The following is a 20313-nucleotide window of genomic DNA, read 5'->3' as shown; positions in this document are numbered from 1 at the left end:
CTCGTGATCCTCGTCTCAACTGCATTTTTTTTTAATTTTGTACTCTCTATTTCTTTGTTGTTCAAACTGAACTTTTAATGATCAAACTTGCATTATTGTTCTCATATTTGACTTCATTTTGATGTAGAGCTGCTATTATCATTGCCTACGCATAGAGCTTGCGAAGATTAATTCGAACGAAGGCTTCGGTATCATGATCGTGAATCTCTAGTTTTTTTTTAATAAAGTTAAGATTCGAGCTTTATTGACGTTTATGGATTGCAATTGCACACTTGAATTCGGAGCTGTGCAGGTGCAGTTAGCTGCTTCAACTTGCTCACCACAATTTTTGTTTTTGAGAACAGGAGGATGGAATGCATTCAAATGTCGAGAACGATTTGCTGGATGTTTCTCTGTATCGGTTCAAATTTGATGATTATCTGCTCTTGTGTCTTCTTTTTATCAGCGATAGGTATGCACGCCATGGTCAGACTCCTCCACTCGATCATCGTTATGCTTGGCGAACTGGACACTTCGACTTGGTGCTGGCTTATCGCAGTAGTTGAACAAAGTGACGGTGTGGCCATATTTGGTTTACCTTAGATTTCATCAATTACTTTGCTGATATGTGCTCCTATGTTCATGGCTAACTTCAACTTTTTCTTTATTAATTTGGTTCAGGTGTATATCGAAATCGGACTAATAAATTAGTTATCTTTTCTCCGTCACAAAAACTGACATACAGTTTCCTTTCGCTTTGAGTTTTTTTTTTTTTTTTTTTTTTTTTTTTTTTTTTTTTTTTTTTTTCAGGGGCGGTAGTTTGAGTATCACCATGGAATATGAAGATGCCCGGGATATGAGAGACCGTTGAAGCCTCGCAAAGAATGTTCGACTTCATCAAGAATTTTTTTCAATTATTATCAGCATTGTTCTTACTTCTTGACATTAGAAGACTTATCAAGCTTTTCGTACCATTGGAAGGTTGTTGAGCTCCTTGAAGTTTTTTTTTCTTTTTTTGAAGATTGGTCAAGCTTATCAAATTATGAAGCTTTTAGAAGATCTGAAGACCATTGGAACTTCTTGAAGACATACGGGCTGTACAAGCATCTCGAAAAAAATGTCGAAGCTTTGAAGGCTATCAAGCTGCTTATTGCTTCTTGTAACTGTTAGAGCTATATTGGAGATCGTATGAGGGCCTGAAGCTTTCTGAAGACCGTTGAGGCTTTTAATAACCATTGACGCTTTCAAAGATTGAAGCCGAAGCTCTCGAAGACTATGAAGACTCGAAGACGCTGAAAGTATTTTAGAGGAATAATGGAGCATGAAGATTTGAAGCCTGAGTTATGAAGACTCGAAGCTTGTCAAGCCCTTTGAAGAATAGTGTAGCTGCTTTTGAACACTTTTGAACCGAGTCGTCGAAGTTGGAGGCTTTATTATTCTAGCTAGGTCATAGCATTCCAAGTATATGTGTCCGCGTGTCGAACCTGACATTTCAATAGATGAAGATTTTTTCGGACGGGTCATTTTAATTCTTACATGAGCTACCATGCAATGAATCCACTGGGTCATTTCGGTTATCATGTGAGCTATATTTCTGAAGACTCATCATATTCCATGTCGAGCCTAAGGTGGAGCTTTGAAGATTTTTCCTGGGAGGTCATTCAAATTCTCATATGAGTTACCATGCAATGAACCCTCTGGGTCATTTCGGTTAACATGTGAGCCCATGATACTGAGCACCAAGCTGTCAAGCATTGAAGATTTTTGTGGAGACATGATTTCGATTCTCACATGAGCTACCATGCAATGAACCCGTTGGGTCATTTCGGTTAACATGTGAGCCACCATGGAGTGAACCCATCAACTGTTGGAGATGACTACAAGCATGTGTTATTTCAAATCTCATATGAACTACCACGCAATGAACCCGTTGGGTCATTTTGGTTATCATATGAGTTATTATGGTTGCGAAGCTTTGGAGATTACTTGAAGAAGTATTATATTAATTGAAGATTCTTGAAAAGGATGGAAGATTCTTGAAGAGGATGCATCTTGAAGTGTATATAAATATTTGAAGTTGATTCAAGCATTGATTCAAGCCTCTCAAAGAGAAATGCTTCACGAAGAGTATTGGAGTCTTTCAAAGATGATTCACGAAGGCCTACATAGTAGTGCAAAGGGAAATGGTGTTTGTTTGGAGGGGTGGCTGCACTCGAGCTACATGTTAACTCAAGCTGCCTACGTACTTGCAAGGTGACAAATATGACAACTCGCAAGATCAAGCCGACGTAGTTCAATTTTTTTTTTTTTTTTTTTTTGATTGATTGATTGATTTTTTTTTTTTTTTTTTTTTTTTTTAGAGGTGTGATACACATTTTTTGTGGCTGCACTTAGGCTACGTGTCCACCCAAGCTACCTACGTACTTGCAAAGTAAAAACAGTAATTCACAAGATCAAGCCGACATAGTTCAAAGAGGTTTTGCAGTTTAGACTCTTGCTTAGGAGCATGGCTTGCAGTTTACGCTCTTGCTTAGGAGCATGGCTTGCAGTTTACGCTCTTGCTTAGGAGCATGACTTGCAATTTACGCTCTTGCTTAGGAGCATGATGTTGTTTCAAGAGTAGTAACGTTTGAGTCCCATTTATTGGGCCTATGAGCACACCGTCTTCATCCGCAATCTTGTATGCGCCATTTGTGTAGACTTCTTGTACCACATACGGGCCATCCCACTTTGAGGTGAATTTACCAACTGGCTTGTGAGAGGTGATAATTGGTCTTCGTATTGCAAGGACTAGGTCTCCTACTTGAAAAGAACGAGGACGTATTTTTTTGTTGAATGCTCGCGACATCCTTGCTTGATAACATTGGAGCTTCTGTTGGGCATCTAGTCTTTTTTCATCGAGTGCCTCTAACTCTGCTAAACGTAACTTGTCATTTTCATCCTCTGTAAGTTCCTCTTGAATAGCAATGCGTAAGGATGGGATCTGCATTTCTAATGGCAACACGGCTTCTACTCCATACACTAATGCATACGGGGTTGCTTGAGTAGGAGTTTTGTATGTGGTGCGATAGGCCCACAATGCCTCGCCAATTCTTTCATGCCAATCTCGTTTTGATTTTGCTACTACTTTTCTCAATAAGTTGCAAAGTGTCTTGTTAAAGCCTTCAGCCAAGCCATTTGCAGGAGCGTTGTACATCGATGACTTGTACTGTCTGAATTTGAACTTCTCTCCTAAATTTGTCATCAGATGGTTATCGAACTGTTTCCCATTATCAGTTATGATACGTTGTGGTACACCATATCTATATATTATTTGAGTTCGGATGAAATTCACAACATTTTCCTTCTTGACTTCCCGTAATGTGATGGCTTCTGCCCATTTTGAGAAATAGTCGATGCAGCGAGAATATACTCGTGTCCATTCGAGGCTTTCGGAGTGAGAGGTCCCACAATGTCAAGTCCCCAAGCTTCAAGGGCCATGAAGATACGATCGGGTGTAATGGCTCCTGGTGGGTCGATGTATGAAGTTTGCATAGAACTGACAGGGTTGACACTTTTTTGCGAAGTCCATGCAGTCTTGAACCATGGTTGGCCAGTAATACCCCATTCTCTTTACACGATCATAAAGTTTAGGTCCAGATTGGTGAGCGCCACAAATGCCAGAGTGAGCTTCGTGCATTGCTTCAGTGGCTTCATCTTTATTTAGACACCTCAACCAGTGTCCCAAGAAAGAACGTCTCTAGAGCGTCCCTTTGTAATGAATAAATTTTGGAGCACGTCGGCGTACCTCTACCTTGTGCCTGGGATCATCAGGTAATTTTTGGTGGTCCAAGAAATCGATGATAGGCTGGCGCCAGTCATCTTCATCAGCCGTGTAGACGCAAATCATGTTTGTTGTATCTATATCTTCTACTCTTTCAAGCAAAGATATTGCCCACCGATTGCAGACTGGCACTTGCATAGATTCTTCTGCCCCCAGTGCCAAAGTGGCTGCAAGGTTAGCAAGCGCGTCAGCCAACTTGTTGGCACTCCTTGGTACATGACCAATATTGATAGAGTCAAGTTGATTAAGCAGCTGCAACGCCTGTCGATGGTAGGGAATCAAGTCTTCCTTTCTTACCTCGTACTCATCGAGGACTTGGTTGATCACCAATTGTGAGTCTCCGTAAATATCCATGTCCCTTACGCCTATTTCAATTGCCATTTGAAGACCTAATATCAAAGCTTGGTATTCTGCCACGTTATTTGAGCAAAACTGTGTGAGTGTAAATGAGTATGGCATTACATGGTTTTGCGGAGATATGAACACAACTCCTGCTCCAGCCCCGTCTCGTCTTGCAGCACCGTCGAAGTACATTTGCCATGGAGGTAAAATATCCACGTAAAATATTTCTTCTCCTGGTAGTTCGTCTGAAAGTTCCCACTCTGTCGGGACTGGATGATCAGCGAAGAAATCTGCAATAACCTGACCTTTTACTGCTTTTTGAGACACAAACACTAAATCATACTGTTTAAGTAACACTGCCCATTTTGCAAGTCTTCCAGCTAAGACTGGTCTTGAGAGTATGTACTTGATTGGATCAGCTTTTGAGACCACGTGTATGGTATGCGCCTGCATGTAGTGCCTCAACTTCTGGATGGCGAACACCAGAGCAAGACATATCTTCTCTATGGGCGAGTAATTTAATTCAGCTCCAACCAAGGTACGACTCAAGTAGTAGAGTGCCCTCTCCTTGCGGTCCTCAATTTCTTGAGCACACATTGCCCCCAGCGAACGTTCTTGTGCGGCGATGTATAGAATGAGCGGTTTTCCTGGAATCGGTGCCCCCAACACTGGTGCACTAGCCAGGTACTTTTTTATGCTATCAAAAGCATGTTTGCATTTTTCATCCCACTGAAATGGAGCATCCTTTTTCATGAGATGACTGAACGGGTGACAACGTCCCGCTAGGTTAGAGATGAACCTCCGAATGTATGCCAAACGTCCCTGCAACCCGCGCAGCTCTTTCAACGTCTTTGGTTCTGGCATTTCGTTGATAGCTTTGATTTTTGTCTGGTCGATTTCAATGCCTCTATGCCTTACCACGAACCCCAAGAACTTCCCGGATGTGACGCCGAATGCACACTTGAGTGGGTTCATCTTGAGTTGACATTTTCTAAGTCTCTCAAAGACGGTCCGAAGGTCTTTAACATGGTCTTTTCTTTTCTTTGATTTGACAACCACGTCGTCAACATAACACTCTATCGTTTTATGCAACATGTCATCAAAGATCTTTTGCATTGCTCGCTGATATGTGGCCCCAGCATTTTTTAGTCCAAACGGCATGACCGTGTAGCAGAAGATTCCTTTTGGGGTTCGAAAACCTGTTGCTTCTTGATCTTCAGGTGCCATATGTATTTGATTGTAACCAGCAGTACAATCCATGAATGAGAGTGCTTCGTGACCAGTGGTTGCATCAATCATCAACTCTGTAACTGGCAAAGGGAAGTCGTCCTTTGGACATGCATCATTAAGATCTCTGAAGTCGACGCATACACGTAGTTGCCCATTTTTCTTTCTGACTGGAACAATGTTGGCTATCCAGGTAGGATATCTGACTTCACGGATAAATCCGGCCTCAATGAGTTTGTTAACCTCTTTTTCGATTTCAGGTATAAGCTCCGTCCTAAAGCGACGTTGAGATTGCTTTCTAGGACTGATTCCTTTTCTGATTGCCAATCGATGAACTGCAATTTTTGGGCTTAGTCCAGGCATTTCCTTGTAGCTCCAAGCGAAGACGTCTTTGTACTCAACCAACAATTTGTAGTATTCCTCTTCTTCCTCTTTAGTCAACAGAGCACTGACGTAGATTGGACGAGGATCTTCATCAGTTCCTAGGTTTAGTTCTTTTAAATCGTCTACGGTTGACTGTACCTCATCTTCAAGTGTTTCAGGTGCCTTGTCAGCCTCTACCTCTTCGTTGTCATCGGGTATCTCTTCTGCAGTGATATGATAAGAAGTCACAATTTCCAAGTCTTTTGCATCACGGGAGTGTGAAGATGGAGGTTTAGACTCTTCAACATTGTTTGAGGAGAGACCAGTGAGAACTAATACTCGTCTTCGTGCTTTTAGTGGCTCATGCTGGATGATGTCCACCACTTGCAAACGCTTCATGCGAGAGGGTATTGCGCTTCTCAAGTCATCACTTATGCTTACTTCTTCATCGTTTTCTTCCATGGAAGTTGAGCACAAAAGAGTCTTACCACTATCATTATTGGAGGCTTCTAAACGAGTGAAGACCGTATTTGAACGAACACCTAAACGATCACTTAATGCACCTTTCTTTCTTGTACATGGCGGAGGGGTTGACGACTTAACTTCATTTGTTCCTCGTTTATCCAGTCGAGTGAAGACAGAAGGACGATTTGTTGTAGGACTCGGTCTCCCCAGCCTGTCGAATACAGAAGGACGGGCTCTCCGTGCAGGTGGACTTATCCTGTCGAAGACTGAAGATGTTGATAGTGTTTTAATGTCTTCTTCTTCATTCTCCTCAGCCTCTTCCACTGTGATATGTTGTGATGATGTAGTAGTTCTGTTCCTACGAGCACTGATCTTCACGGGTGTGGGAAACTTATAACCAAGCCCCGCTTTAGTCTCTATAGAGCTTCCTTCTTGCTTGAACAACTCCTGTTGCGTTTTGTTAATCCCATATGGTTCAACTTCTACAACTTTCCCAAGCGGAGTTGGTTTTGTAAAGTCGTAACCTGCCTTTGCCAGTAGTTTGTATGCGTTGGAATCAAATATTCCCACATTTTGATCGCTTGATGATTGGTTTGATGAACAGACGAAACCGACTGGAGGAGGTCTCATAACTAACATTTGGTTTGAACTTGGAAGAGGTGTGGTGACTTTTGCCATCCATTCTTGCTTGATCATTGGACTTGGTTTAATTTTGTCTTTAAGATCTCTCTTTGTTAGACATTCTGCAAAAGGACTATCTCCTTCTTTGCGGCGAGACTTGGGAATATACCGCAATACTGGCGAGGTAGACTTATGTGGCATTTCTTGCTTCTTGGGTGATGTAACGGGAGTAGATGCTTCACTAGCGTTGTCTATATTTTGCTTATCATTTTCTTTAACATGACTCGTAACATCTTCTTTGGTATTCTCTTTCAGCTTACCTCCTTTTCCAGTTGAAGAAATAGTAGTTGGCATGAACTCACTAGAAGTACCATTTTCCTCAAAGAACTTTGCGTCAGCGAAGAAAGAGTCAGCCTTAGTGAAAGGCTTGGCGTCTCCATTTATCTTCCTTTCACCGCCGCGATAATACTTCAAGCATTGATGGAGGGTTGATGCAACGACTCCATTTTCATGTTTCCATGGTCGACCTAATAATAACTTGAATGATGTCTTGGCCTCGATGACATGGAAGAGTGTTTCAGATGACAAGTCACCCATGCTAAGGTTTACACGAATCATGCCGATAGCCCGCTCTCCATTTAAGTTGAAACCGTGAATTACTGTTCGACTGCTAGAAAGTTCATCAACAGTGATGCCTAGCTCTTTCATGGTTGCTTTGGGCATGAGATTTACTCCTGAGCCTCCATCTATTAAGATTCTGTTGACTTTTTGTCCTCGAATGTAGCCTGACACATAAAGCGGCCTATTGTGAGGCTTGGAACCAAGAAGCAGATCTTCATCTGAAAAGGTCAAGGCTGCATTGCAGGAGACACATTGTGTTGACTGCTCTGCAAGCTCTCCTACATCTTTCATCTTGCCAGCATATAGTTCTGGTTTATCAAGTCCTTGGAGTATTATCTGACGCTTCTCTTTCGGCAGGTGAAAGATTTGTCTCCACCCCATATTTGCGGGAAGGGCGTTGAGAGCCTTTACAACTTCATTTTCCTTTTGAGGGTAAGATTGCAATTGTTTTGATGGTACCGCATCATCTGCTTCGTTTTCCTTTACTTTTTCTTTATCATCATGACCTACTGCAGAAATGGTACATACGGTAACATTGTTCAAGAAATCTCTTGGAGGGAATTCTTCTAGAGCAACATGACTCAACGATTTTTGCTTAGGCATATTGATAGGCAAGACACGTGGTTTGACCACTGTATCAGACTTCCTCTCCCTATCAGACATGCAGGACCTCATCTTCTTTGATTGCTTTCGTCGATGATGGACATGTTCGACTGCTTGCCATACTTGTTTTTTCGTCTTCTTGCGTGTGACTAAAGTCCACCCTTCGTCATCATCATCTACATTCTTCTCATCTTGAGGACCTAATCCTGCTTTTGGGGATATCGATGATAATGGCTTTTGAAACCATATAGCAACAGGTTCAAGGCTCCCGAATTGCAACATGCATACATCCCACCCATGATTCATCGTTGGCTCCTCATGTTCCTCATGCTGCTCCAATATTGCAGTAGTTTGATTTGTAGCTACTGTTTCATCCAAGTCAAGGATAATCTTTCCGTCTCTGAAGAGCTGCATAATTTTCTCTTTCAGTGTTATACATTTTTCAAGGGGATGACTTACCAGTCTGTGATAGCGACAATAGTTGGGATCACTTGTCTTGCTAGCCTGATCGGGTCTCTTGGACTCTGGCAGTTGCATAACCTTTTTCTCCAGAAGGTCATCTAGCATTCCAGATAAGTCAGAGTCTGGGAAAGGGTACTTCTTAGCTTGTAACTCTTTTAATGTGGGCTTGTTCTGCTGATAATTGTAAGCATATGACTCCTTCTTTTCAAACTTAGGCCTTGATGAGATCTTAACGGGCGAGCCGCTGGTTTCGACGACCATTGCCTCCTTTCCTATCGACTTGAAGCTCTTATCTGTCTTTCTGAACTCCTTCTTTTCACTTGGTGCCTTAGAAGAGGTTGACCGAGCTTTGCCACGCCCTTTGATTGTAATTTCCATGTCGTGAGCGAGGGTTGCCAATTCTGGAAAGCTTTTTGGCTTGATTCCTTTCATTATATAAAGAATATCCCAGATCATCCCGTTAATGCACATTTCCACTGCTGAGGATTCACTCAAGCGATCTTTGCATTGCAGACTCAATGCACGCCATCGATCGATGTAGTCGACGACAGTTCATCTTCCCACCGCACAAAGTTTGTTAGTTCGCTCATGCCGACGATACGCCTAGTGTTTATGTAGAACTCGTTAAGAAATTCGTCTTCCATGCGACCCCAATCACAATTGACTCGAGTCCAAGTCCGTGTACCAATCAAAAGCAATTCCTTTAAGAGAACGTCTGAACTGCTTGACTAGACGATCACCATCAGTCCCAAAGATTGTTGCATGTTTCCACGAAGTGGGCGATGTGTTGTTTTGGATTTCCCTTCCCGTCGAACTGTTGAAACTTTGGAGGCTGATAACCAAGAGGCATGCGCAGACTTTCAATCCTCTTAGTGTAAGGCTTGATGTAGCGTCCATTGCTTGTCGAACTTTCACCTAGTGACTTTTTAATTGTCTTAGCTATCAACTCTTGGAGCTTCTCTTGATGAAAAGCGCCAATTTCATTGCCGAAGTCTTTCCAAATCATCTTTGTCATCGTCCTTATCGGTATCATCGTCCTTGTCGAGTCACCGTGCTCACTGGGAGATCTTTTTCTCGCGAAGCTCCACCACCTCCTTTTGAAGTTCATCAATCTTCTTGTTCTTTTCTTCATTCTCCTTCATCATCTTTTCAAGGAGCTTATTCATGCTTTGGACTTGCTCCTCAAGTGTAGAACCTGCAATCACCATGACTGAAGCGCTGATAGGAGTGGAGGCATCCTTCTTTTTTGGTGACGCCCTAGGTTTGCAAGGGGAAGCGCTTTTGTTGACCTTAGAAGTTCGAGTCTCTTCACGCGAAGGAGTAGAGGCGAAGGATAGCCGTAGCAAGGCCGGCAGCCTATGGAGGCAACAGAGATCTTGCGTGGCCTGGTAGGGACATGTGCGAGCGTAGGCTAGTAGCGGCGTTGATAGCGACTTTCTTTGCCATTCCTCTAGTGCGGATGCCAACCGATTGCACACCGGGGAGGTAGCAAGAAATGGGAGTGCCTTGCAGGATAGCTGCGTAGGTCTTCTTGGGAAGCGTCGGTGACGTGTCCCGCTTGGTAGACATCCTTTTTTTTAGTAGACTTGGCTTGTAAAGTAGTAGAGATGAGAGGTAGAGAGTTTCACGTCGGGTTCACCAAATTTGTAACGACAAATTTTGTATTGCGATAACTGAAATACAAAACAAGCAAACAAAATAAATTTTTATTAATATCGAAAAGTTCGTGTACAATCTCTAATAATCCTCTCGATTCTAACTAAACAAATAGGTGCGCGTGCACGATCCACGTAAGGGGTGCGCGTGCATTTTGCAGGGGGTGCACGTGTAGAGGGTGTATGCACTCTACGCGCGACGTTGACTTGTATTCTTGAGAGGGTCGTACGACTTGAGTCTCTCTTGAATGTTTGAATGTTTGAATATTCGAGTTTGAATGTTTGAATATTCGAGTTTGAATGTTTGAGTTTTCTTGCGCAGCAGCGCACGAATTTGTTGTGCTTGTTGATCGCTACGTTGAATTTCACGAGATTTTCGGAGAAATTCCGGAGCTTTTCTTTTCTTCTTCGAGTTTTTCTATATATCGAAATGAATGAACTTCGCTCTATTTATAGAAAAAAAGTTCGGGCTTTCTTGGGCTTAGGGTTGCGGGCCCATTTCTTGGCCCGTTTGCAATTTTAGCCCAATTTGACTTCTGTTTGGACCCGAATAACTCAGAATGACCCAAATTTGATTTAAAAAGGGACAAAAATAATTAAATTGAGTAATTTATTTATTATTAACTCAAATTAATTAATTTATGTATTTTCGACATTTAAATAAATTTTTAATGCCTACAGCTATCAAACTTAACATCCATTTAACAGCCTTTACATTAGGGGGTACCATGGGCAAAAAAATAGAACCTCAAGGGTACCATAGGCAGATTCTTAAAACTAGGGATAACATGGAAAATCTGACAAAATTAAGGGTACCACAAGAAATTTCCGTATCTCAATTATGTTAAATTTTTTTTGAAGAAAAACAACGTACAAATATTAATGGAGAGTACTTGATCATATTATTAAATTTAAATATAACTATTAGATATAATGAGTAACAATTGTCTCGTATTCTATTCGAATCGGTTGGATGTCGAACTAAGTGCAAAAAGATGGTGTAATTAAGTATGTTATTTGTCCACAATGAAAAACAATGCAGGTTTGATGAATATATACTACGTATAAATAGTAAAATTGTCCCACATCAGAAAAAAATCCAAGTTTGGTGAATATATTACTTATAAATAGTAGAATTGTCCCACATCGAAAGATTAGTATAAGGTGGGGTGATTATATGAAATCTTTTATTTTTTTTTTTAAAGAGATATTTTAATAATATGTAAACAAATCATTACACATAGAATGTAAACATTAAACCATTATAACGTTTTTTTTTGCATTATAAATAAGTTAATTACCCCGTTGCAACGCACGGGCATTCAAACTAGTAATGAATAAAGAATAGATAAAGTAATGAGAGTTGTTGATTTTTTAGGAGAGAGAAATTAATAAAAAAATGAATGAAACTTATCAAAAAAAAGAAAGAGGGAAGATAATCAAACTTGTGTGAAAAAAAAAGAGGGAAGATAATAGGAAATTGGAGGGAGTACTTCTTTCATTTCTTAGTCCATCCGGATGGGAGGAGCCTCTATCATATTTTAATGTTCCATTCTTGTATCTCGCGAAAGTAAGGACAGAGGATCCTAACGTGTAAGTCGGGTCTACATTCCAACCCTCCAGCAAGTTAAACTTTTCAACCACATATCAAGATTCCAGGACAATCATTTTCAAACCAAAAAAAAAAAAAAAAAAAAAAAAAAAAAAAAAAAGGGAAGATTCAAGGGGAAAAAAAAAGGGAATATTCAAGGGCAATAAAGATTCCAGGACAATCATTTTCAAAAAAAAAAAACAAAAAAAAAAAGTTAGATTCAAGGGGGAAAAAAAAGGAATATTCAAGGGCAATAATGTGATAATTTCGCATGGTTGCTCTTCATCTTGTCGTATCATGCTTAAAAATATCAACATTCTAATGCTCACATCAAATTCTGGACGGTGTTTAGGTGCGGTTTAACCAAGCTTTAAAAGTGTTTTTGTAACTGAAAAAATAGTAACTTGGCGAAATAGGGTAAATAACAACCAAAACTTTTCCAAAAGCGTAACCGGTGAATAAACCCCTTTTAAAAAGGAAAAATTATTTTACACAAGCAACACCAAACAGTACCTTAATCAGGTCAACCGTCAACGCCAACGTCAACTATGCTATATTATCTCATAATATTGCCAATTGTGAAGTAATACTCTTCTCTATGTTGAATCTCTCAAATGTTGGCATTCTTTTTCCACAAATTCTCATTTGTGACGGCCGATATCCGTCACAACTCACAAACTTGTGACGGATATTATACGTCACAAGTGAGACCTATTGTTCTTTTTTTTGGCAGATTGCCGAGCCAACTTGCTTCATTCTTTGCTGAACTTTCACCGATGTTTCTTACTTAAACTCTTGACATTTTAATGCAACAAAGAATGCTCATAGTTCATACCAACTACAAAGTATCAACTAATAACTAACTCTTCTTTTCCTGAAACCATTGTTCCAAATAAAAACCCATTAAGCATGGGATACCAAAAACATTTCCTACCCTTTCTCATTAGTTAGGTGCTGACACGATTAATCACAGGTTCTGAAGCACTGGAATCACTTGTTATCGCGTCACATTGTACCTCAATGTGCGGAGGGATTACCATTCCTTACCCATTTGGTATAGAAGAGGGGTGTTACTATAAAGATAAAGATGATCAGAGTCTTAAACCCTCCATGAAAATCACATGTAATCATACTTTCAATCCTCCCCAACCAATTTTCGGTTCAGACATCCAAATACTAAACATTTCCCTAGAAGAGGGCGAAATTAGCCTCAATAACAATGTATCATACAACTGTCGCAAGTCTTACAATTCATCTACTTATTTGTATCGGTATAGTTGGATAAACTTGAAAAATTTTACGATTTCCAGCAGCAAAAACAAGTTTGTGGCAACAGGGTGTGATACCTATGCCTGGTTTAAAGGACAACGTTATGGCAAGAACTACTCGACAGGATGCATGACAATGTGCAGCGACTTAACTGATGTGGTCAACGGCAGCATATGTAATGGGGTTGGTTGTTGTGAAGCTTCCATACCCGATGGCGTAACCAACTTAAAAATTGAAGCAAACAGTTTTTATAACCATATTGGAGTTGAGTTTAACCCGTGTAGTGTGGCGTACCCTGTGGCGAATGATGCCTTCTATTTTTCCACACAGAATTTGACTCAAAATTTGAGTAGTTATTTGAATGAGCAGCCTTCAGCTCCTATCATATACAATTGGGGAATCGGAACCAAAAACTGTTCGGAAGCTGAAAAGGAAGGAAGTCGGTTCTTGTGTAAGAGCAACACAAATTGCATCACCTTGACGCATGAACAAGATGGTCTAGACGGATATCGTTGCAACTGCAGTGAAGGGTATTCAGGAAATCCATATCTTCCACAAGGCTGCCAAGGTAACAAACTCAAGTCATTCTTATGTTATATTGTTGATTAATCTATCTCCAAAGAATTCTTGAAAACGTTTGAATCTCTCATAGTTGAACTTTCTTATGTTTTGCTGTTATTTTTGTGTGTTAGTTATTTCATTTACATTAAAAGCTCGATCCTACGATCCTAGGAGAGGTAACTGATCCTGTACCTAGGTCCTAGGTGCGCTTCTATCCACTTAAAAAATTGTAAAATTTGAATAATAGTACGAAGCCTTGATGCTACGACCCAATTTTATACAGGTCATAGATTATACAACTAGTTGTAGTATAACGGTTGTGTAGTTTTTGAGTTTTAAAATAAAGTTTGCGGGTTTTGTTTTAAAGATGATAAGTTTTTACTATCAAGTTTTTGAACCCGGACACTTAAACATTAAGCTCTAAAAATTACATATTGCTCAAAAAATATACATATAAAAATTCATGTAAATTTGAATTTTGACCGTCAAAAAATTGAAATGTAACTTGGACTTTAAAAACTCATAAAATATACACGTAAACTCAGTTGTTAAAAGGGGTATGATTTGATACGTCAAATGTGTGTTCCTTTTTTTACGATTTTATAGTACTCCGTAGTAATATGGTAACTTTTCTTATTCATAATTATCTTAAAAGTAATTTCCATGCATAAATCTAGCTCCATCGCTAATTCCTCAAGGCTGCCAATGTAACAATTTCATGGCTCTACCATCTAAGTTGTTGTGTGTTGATTACCTTCTGTATTAACCATTTTCAATTTAATTTCTTTTGCTGCTTATAGTATAGTAGTTTATAAGCAGGTCGTTTAATTTAACTTTTAGTCAAAGTTTAAAGAACATAAAATTTTACCGAGTACTAAAATATTCAAATTACTTAAATTTCTCAAAATGTTGCGGAGTATTTGTCTATAAAATCATTCATAGATGTCTTAAAAAGTTTACTGTCGAACGTGGTTATTGACAAACTCTATTATTCTATAGTCACACAACATTACATATAATATGACCTGTTTTATGTAACTAAATCTCGTGCCTAGATCGGGATAGGTGGATGGTGTTAGAAACCCATATAAAGATATTACTAATCACCAGTCACAAAACTGCTATATCAATGGCAAACAATAGCGGAACTTTGGCCATTAGAATTTTGTTGACCGTTGGCTGTATTTCATCCAGTGCATTATGATAATTTGTTAACAAGAAGCTGTCGTTTATTTTGTTTAAACTTTGTTGTGATATCAAATAATATGACCTGTTTTATGTAATTAAATTTGTTCAGATATCAATGAATGCAAGAGAGAAAATGATTGTGAGAGACCAGAATACTGTACCAACACTGACGGAAGCTATTATTGCCAATGCCCAAAGGGTTACCATGGAAACGGCACACAAACTGATCGCTGTATCTCTTCTTCAAAGACTTGGCTCACACCAGTAATCATCACTGCAGGTAAAATAAAAGTAAAATTAAAAAACTACTTCACAAAACAAAACAAAAAGGGTAAAGAATTAAAACATTTAATGTTTGTCTTGCAGGTATTGGTGGAAGTATTATAATTTTGCTTGTTGTTGGCTTTCTCTTGCATTGGAGAAATGGGGAAAGACGAATCAAGAAGCTACGAGAAAGCTTCTTCCGTCAAAATGGGGGTTTAATTTTACATCAAAAACTATCTAGGATGGATGCTCTAAAGATTTTTACAGCACAAGATTTGGAAAATGCAACTGACAAATACAATGAAACAAACATAATCGGAAGAGGTGGTTATGGAATTGTTTACAAGGGAATCATAGCAAATAATCAACAAGTTGCAATCAAACGGTCGCTTAAGGTGGATCCTGGCCAAGTTGAGCAATTCATCAATGAAATTCTCGTACTGTCACAAATCAACAACAGAAATGTGGTCAGGTTACTAGGTTGTTGTCTCGAGACAGAAGTACCATTATTGGTTTACGAGTTTATCAACAATGGAACATTATACGATCACTTAAACGATGAGGCAAAGGTGCCCCTTTTCACATGGAATATCCGTCTAAGGATAGCATCAGAAGTTGCTGAAGTGTTGGCGTATCTACATACCACAATCTCAACCCCAATCATCCATAGAGATATGAAGTCAATGAATATACTCTTAGATGAATGTTATACGGCTAAGGTTGCAGATTTTGGCGCTTCAAGATTGGTTCCTGTGGACCAAGAACAACTAGCCACAATGGTGCTAGGAACATTGGGCTATTTGGATCCTGAATATATGCAAACGAGTGAATTAACTGAAAAAAGTGATGTTTATAGCTTCGGAGTTGTGTTGGTGGAGTTATTAACTAGCAAAAAGGCGCTATCTTATCAAAGGCCTGAAGTTGAGCGATGCCTTGCTATGCACTTCCTTCTTAAGATGAAAGAAGACCGACTGTTTGACATCATTGATAAAAACATCGCAAACAGTCAAGGAGACATTGAGCAAATAAAGAAAGTGGCTAATCTAGCTAAATGGTGTTTGTTCTTGAAAGGAGAGGATAGGCCAACCATGAAGGAAGTCGCGACGGAGCTAGAAGAAATCAAAAGAATGAATAAGCATCCTTGGCAAGACGCTAAGTTGTCCTTTGATCAGGAAAATGATTGTGAGTATCTTCTTCGAGGAATCCCAAAAGACGATGATGGAAACAGTGGTGGTTACTCTGGTAAGGACTCGGATTTGTATAAGCGTCCTGGTTTCATTTCCTCACTAGGTGGTGGAAGGTAGTTATGTTGTTGGATTCAGTAAAGAGTCGGTCAAATAACTTATTTGCTATTTCTAGAAAAGGTTGAACGCGAATAACTCTTCCGTTTTGATAATTTGGGGGTAAGATGATGTTTATGTAAAGTTCTCGACATTAGTACGCTTAAGATGGTTGCCTTACTAGCAGCAACTTGTAGAGAAGTCGTTGGAATGACTTGAGGCACCCTAGACTATTTCTGTAAGGCTGTTTTCAGTATATGAACCAATGCGCTTATTGGTTTTGTTTCTATGCCTAATGTCCATTAATATAAGAACACTTTTGCTACAATGCAGTAGATTACTAAATATGCAGCGTATTTGTAGACCATGGTTAATCTAACATCAGTGTAGTAGTTGTTTAAAACCTAAAGACGTACTCCATGTGTCTCATTTGATTCTTTACGTTTTTATTGATTTGTAAGAAGAATTTTAATCAAACGTAAAGAACCAGTTGAGAAAGAGGAACTATGAATGACTAGGGTAGGCAAGATGAAAGCTCCACAGGTATCCAATTTGCGGTAGCAAACAAGACAGCAATACGTCAGAATGTCATACTTTCTGCCCAGAAACCATTAATACTTAAAATCGCCAGTTTTCTAGTTAAGCAACAAGCAATCACATTTAATAACCTAAATCAAGGGAATTTCAACCTAAAACTTCATCGTCTCTTAAAGAAGATAATAAGCCGAAAGCCCTCTTTGAGATGAAAAACTAACAGCTACCAAAAAATTGCAGACAGTGCTATACAACATACTTGTCGAGACTACAGAGACAATCAAACACTCAACAGAAAGTTTTGAGATTAATAATCAATTACTCCGCCCGTCCCAATCATTTGTTTCCGTTTGATTAAAGTACCCCTCACAAAGAATATAAAAGATAAAACAAATGATTGGGACAAAGAGAGCAATACACTAGAAGAGAATACATTACACCTGTGTTACTGTGTACACTTGAAGCTCGGAAATCAGCCCAAAATGAGTCTGCCGTCAAATTGAATTAACTGTACAAATCGAAAAAATGTTTTCAGATGATCGCCCCATATTTGGACAATATATGAAATCAAAAACATGAAATCAAGCAAAATTGAGCTCTAATCAAACGTATACCAAACAAATTGTACAGTTTTTTATAATCAGTACAATAATTGTGCCTTTAACATCAGTACATGAAACATTATCAGTGGAAGCTGTCCAGGTATTAGGGTTTTAAGACAATGGAAAGCGATATGGAACGGTTTGCATGCACAGTAATTCTAGTATAAAACCGTCTTAGGCCAAATTATTGTAAAATCGTATACTCTCTTCTTCCGAATCATTTATTTATATAATTTAATCAAAGCTAAACAAATGATTTGACCGGGAACGGAGTAGTTATTAAATGTTGTTTTAAAGTAATGCAATTTACGCCTCGTAAAACCGTCTAATCAAACAAAATTACAAATGAGAACTGAGAACTGAGAACTGAGAAGAACAACGATAGATCATCAATTACAAAATAAATTCAACAAATTTAAACTTTTAATCAAAAGTTAGGAAATCAAAATTAAGTGAAGAAGAGAAACGAATGATGAAATCTAACCTAGATGATGCGTATGTAGCGTCAAATGCAAGGGAATTGAAGAGAAGAACACAGATGAGAAAAGGGAGCTTTGAATAAAACGTTAATGAGTCACCAGCGTAATGTCATAAAGTAAGCTGTGCAATAAGAGTTTATGGGTAATGTCAGAGTCATGATGTATGCGTTGGCTTTGGGTACGGGAAGTAGCTGGCGGTGAACTTCGGGGACGAAGTTCCTTTAAGAGGGGAAGAGTAATGTCGCGAAGATAAATGATGAAATTATGTCTATAATAATACTTGAACCACTTTTATGTTGGTATTTGGAATCACATTATGTTACACGCTATTGTTCATTACGTTTCTTTGAAGTTGTATCTATGTTATATTGTAAGTAGCATGAACGTGCAATCCTGTATGGGTGTGTAGGATGTGTACTTTGGGATTTGAACGTACCTTGCTGTGAGTCTATGATGGAGTATTCTTCCATATATTTTTGTACGTGGTAACTGTGGTGGTATGATTGTTGGTTGAATAATGTGATGTGGTGGTAGTATCGAGTACGGCCGGAGTTCGTATGTCCTTATGTGTGTGGATTGTGTTTTGCATGGCCTTGGTGTTGATGTCGTGGAGACGGAACTTCGGGGACGAAGTTCTTTTTAAGGGGGGAAGACTGTAATACCCAGGATATTTAAGGACCTTGTTGACTGACTCTGTTGACCAAGACCGACCTTGGGGAGGAATGGGGGAAGGACCAGACTTACAACACGTATTTTATAGGATGACTTACTCGACCTAGCAGAGGCTACTCAGCCGAGTATCTCCAATACTCGACCGAGTAGAGCCTACTCGGCCGAGTACTCGAGTACTCGACCGAGTATGGCTGCTGTTGACGTGTTAATATAAAACGCAAGTTCGCGAGATTTATTTCATTTCCCATTTTCTCGACAGTTTCTCTTTCTCTAACCCTAGCATGCCCCCCTCTCCTATCACCCATTTCTACACACTCTTATGAGTATAGGCTAAACCTTCACCATGGGAAGGACGAGATTCACTTAGGAAGGATGGCGTGCGTGGTTGTCGTCTGTGTCGCCGTCGAGGCGTGCGTTAGGTAAGTTTCTGCCTTGTGCTTCTTTTGGGTAGTCCCTAAGTGGATAGTTATGTAATAGGAATGGTTATCGTTGTAGGATGCGCTCTGGAGTCCTGCTTGGCTGTTATAGATGTCTCTCATGGTTGTGACGAAGTAGGTTTTCCTACTCAGTTCCGTTAATTGATTGTGACTGTTGTTGTTTCATATCTTTTGTTATCTGCTGATCATCGATGTTTGAGCGTTGTTGTGACGATGTTGGTGTGGAGTTGTGGTGACAGCTGGGGTGTTGTGTGCGTTGTGATTGTGGTGGAGTCACTTGCGGGAGTGGCTTCACACCCTAGTTCGCCCTCCGTGGAACCCGCAACGGGAGGGGATGTGCACATTAAGGGACGGGGATTGTTAGTTGCTCGTTGATGAGCCGGACTAGGTGGGATGGGCTGCGGTCACCCACTGGCGGCGAGGATTACCTGTTGCGATGGGTAATCTGGCAGAGCTACACACTTCGGTGTGTAGTCGGTTACTGTGCGAGGTCGGGAGTCTGGGTTAGAGGATGATCAGTTGGTTACATTGTTTACTTGTTTTACATTTGATTAGTCGGTACTGACCCCGTGTTGTTTTGTGGTATCTGCGGTGATCCATTCGGGGATGGTGAGCAGTTAGCTTAGCAGGTACTGTTGTTTGTGGCTGCTAGGATTGGAGGGATCGAGTCATCACGCTACCAGTCTAGAAGTGTTATGTCATGAGTGTTGTAGTTTTACCTTTGGTATAAGGAGTTTGTATTGAGTCGTGTTGTATAAGGTACCTTAATATTTTATAATTGTTCTTTTATTGTCTGATTTGATCTACTTCCTCGGGAAACCGAGATGGTGACATCGCCATACACTAGAATGGTCCTTGGTAAGGCGTTCTGGTGTGCGGGGGTGTTACATGTTCATTGTTCCGGACCGGACCGGACAGGACCAGACTCTCTGGACCGAAGACCAAATAAGGTTTAAGAGGTGGAGTGAGGACCGAACCATATTAATATTGTTCCGGTTCAGTCTAGACCATAAAAACACGTGGACCGGACCGAACCGAACCAAATATTATTCTTGAAAGGAGAGGACAGGCCAACCATGAAGGAAGTTGCAATGGAGCTAGAAGGAATCAAAAGAACGAACAAGCATCCTTGGCATGACGTTAACGCGTTTTAGATTGTTAAATCATGCAAATGGGCATGGGCCTTATCCTTGCAATGGAGCTAGAATGAATCAAAAGAACGAACAAGCATCCTTGGCATGACGTTAACTCGTCTTAGATTGTTAAATCATGCAA

The 20313-nt window shown here is 39.9% G+C and overlaps 1 protein-coding gene and 1 long non-coding RNA gene across 2 annotated transcripts in view; one reads left to right on the top strand and one right to left on the bottom strand.

Annotated features, from left to right (window-relative positions):
• The window catches only part of LOC141656880 (uncharacterized), a 220630-nt gene that overhangs the window by 91652 nt on the left and 108665 nt on the right, over positions 1 to 20313 (bottom strand). The window lies entirely within an intron of this gene.
• Positions 9713 to 16597, top strand: LOC141657912 (wall-associated receptor kinase 5-like). The gene is made up of 4 exons (XM_074465308.1): positions 9713 to 9808; positions 12704 to 13589; positions 14880 to 15050; positions 15137 to 16597. The coding sequence occupies exons 1-4, from the start codon at positions 9713 to 9715 to the stop codon at positions 16336 to 16338; spliced, it is 2355 nt and encodes a 784-aa protein (XP_074321409.1). The 3' UTR covers positions 16339 to 16597.

Source organism: Silene latifolia, chromosome 5, assembly GCF_048544455.1.
Source record: "Silene latifolia isolate original U9 population chromosome 5, ASM4854445v1, whole genome shotgun sequence".
In the NCBI taxonomy this organism is placed as follows: Eukaryota; Viridiplantae; Streptophyta; class Magnoliopsida; order Caryophyllales; family Caryophyllaceae; genus Silene; species Silene latifolia.
The sequence above is the reverse complement of the archived record's forward strand: the minus strand, read 5'-3'. Positions and strand labels throughout refer to the sequence as shown.

Bases quoted from the DNA above. Each gene is read 5' to 3' on its own strand.
- LOC141657912 (XM_074465308.1), top strand. From the start codon at position 9,713: ATGACTGAAGCGCTGATAGGAGTGGAGGCATCCTTCTTTTTTGGTGAC. The intron at 9,809-12,703 runs GTCTCTTCACGC...CTCATTAGTTAG, and splicing joins TGTTGACCTTAGAAGTTCGA to GTGCTGACACGATTAATCAC. The intron at 13,590-14,879 runs GTAACAAACTCA...AAATTTGTTCAG, and splicing joins TCTTCCACAAGGCTGCCAAG to ATATCAATGAATGCAAGAGA.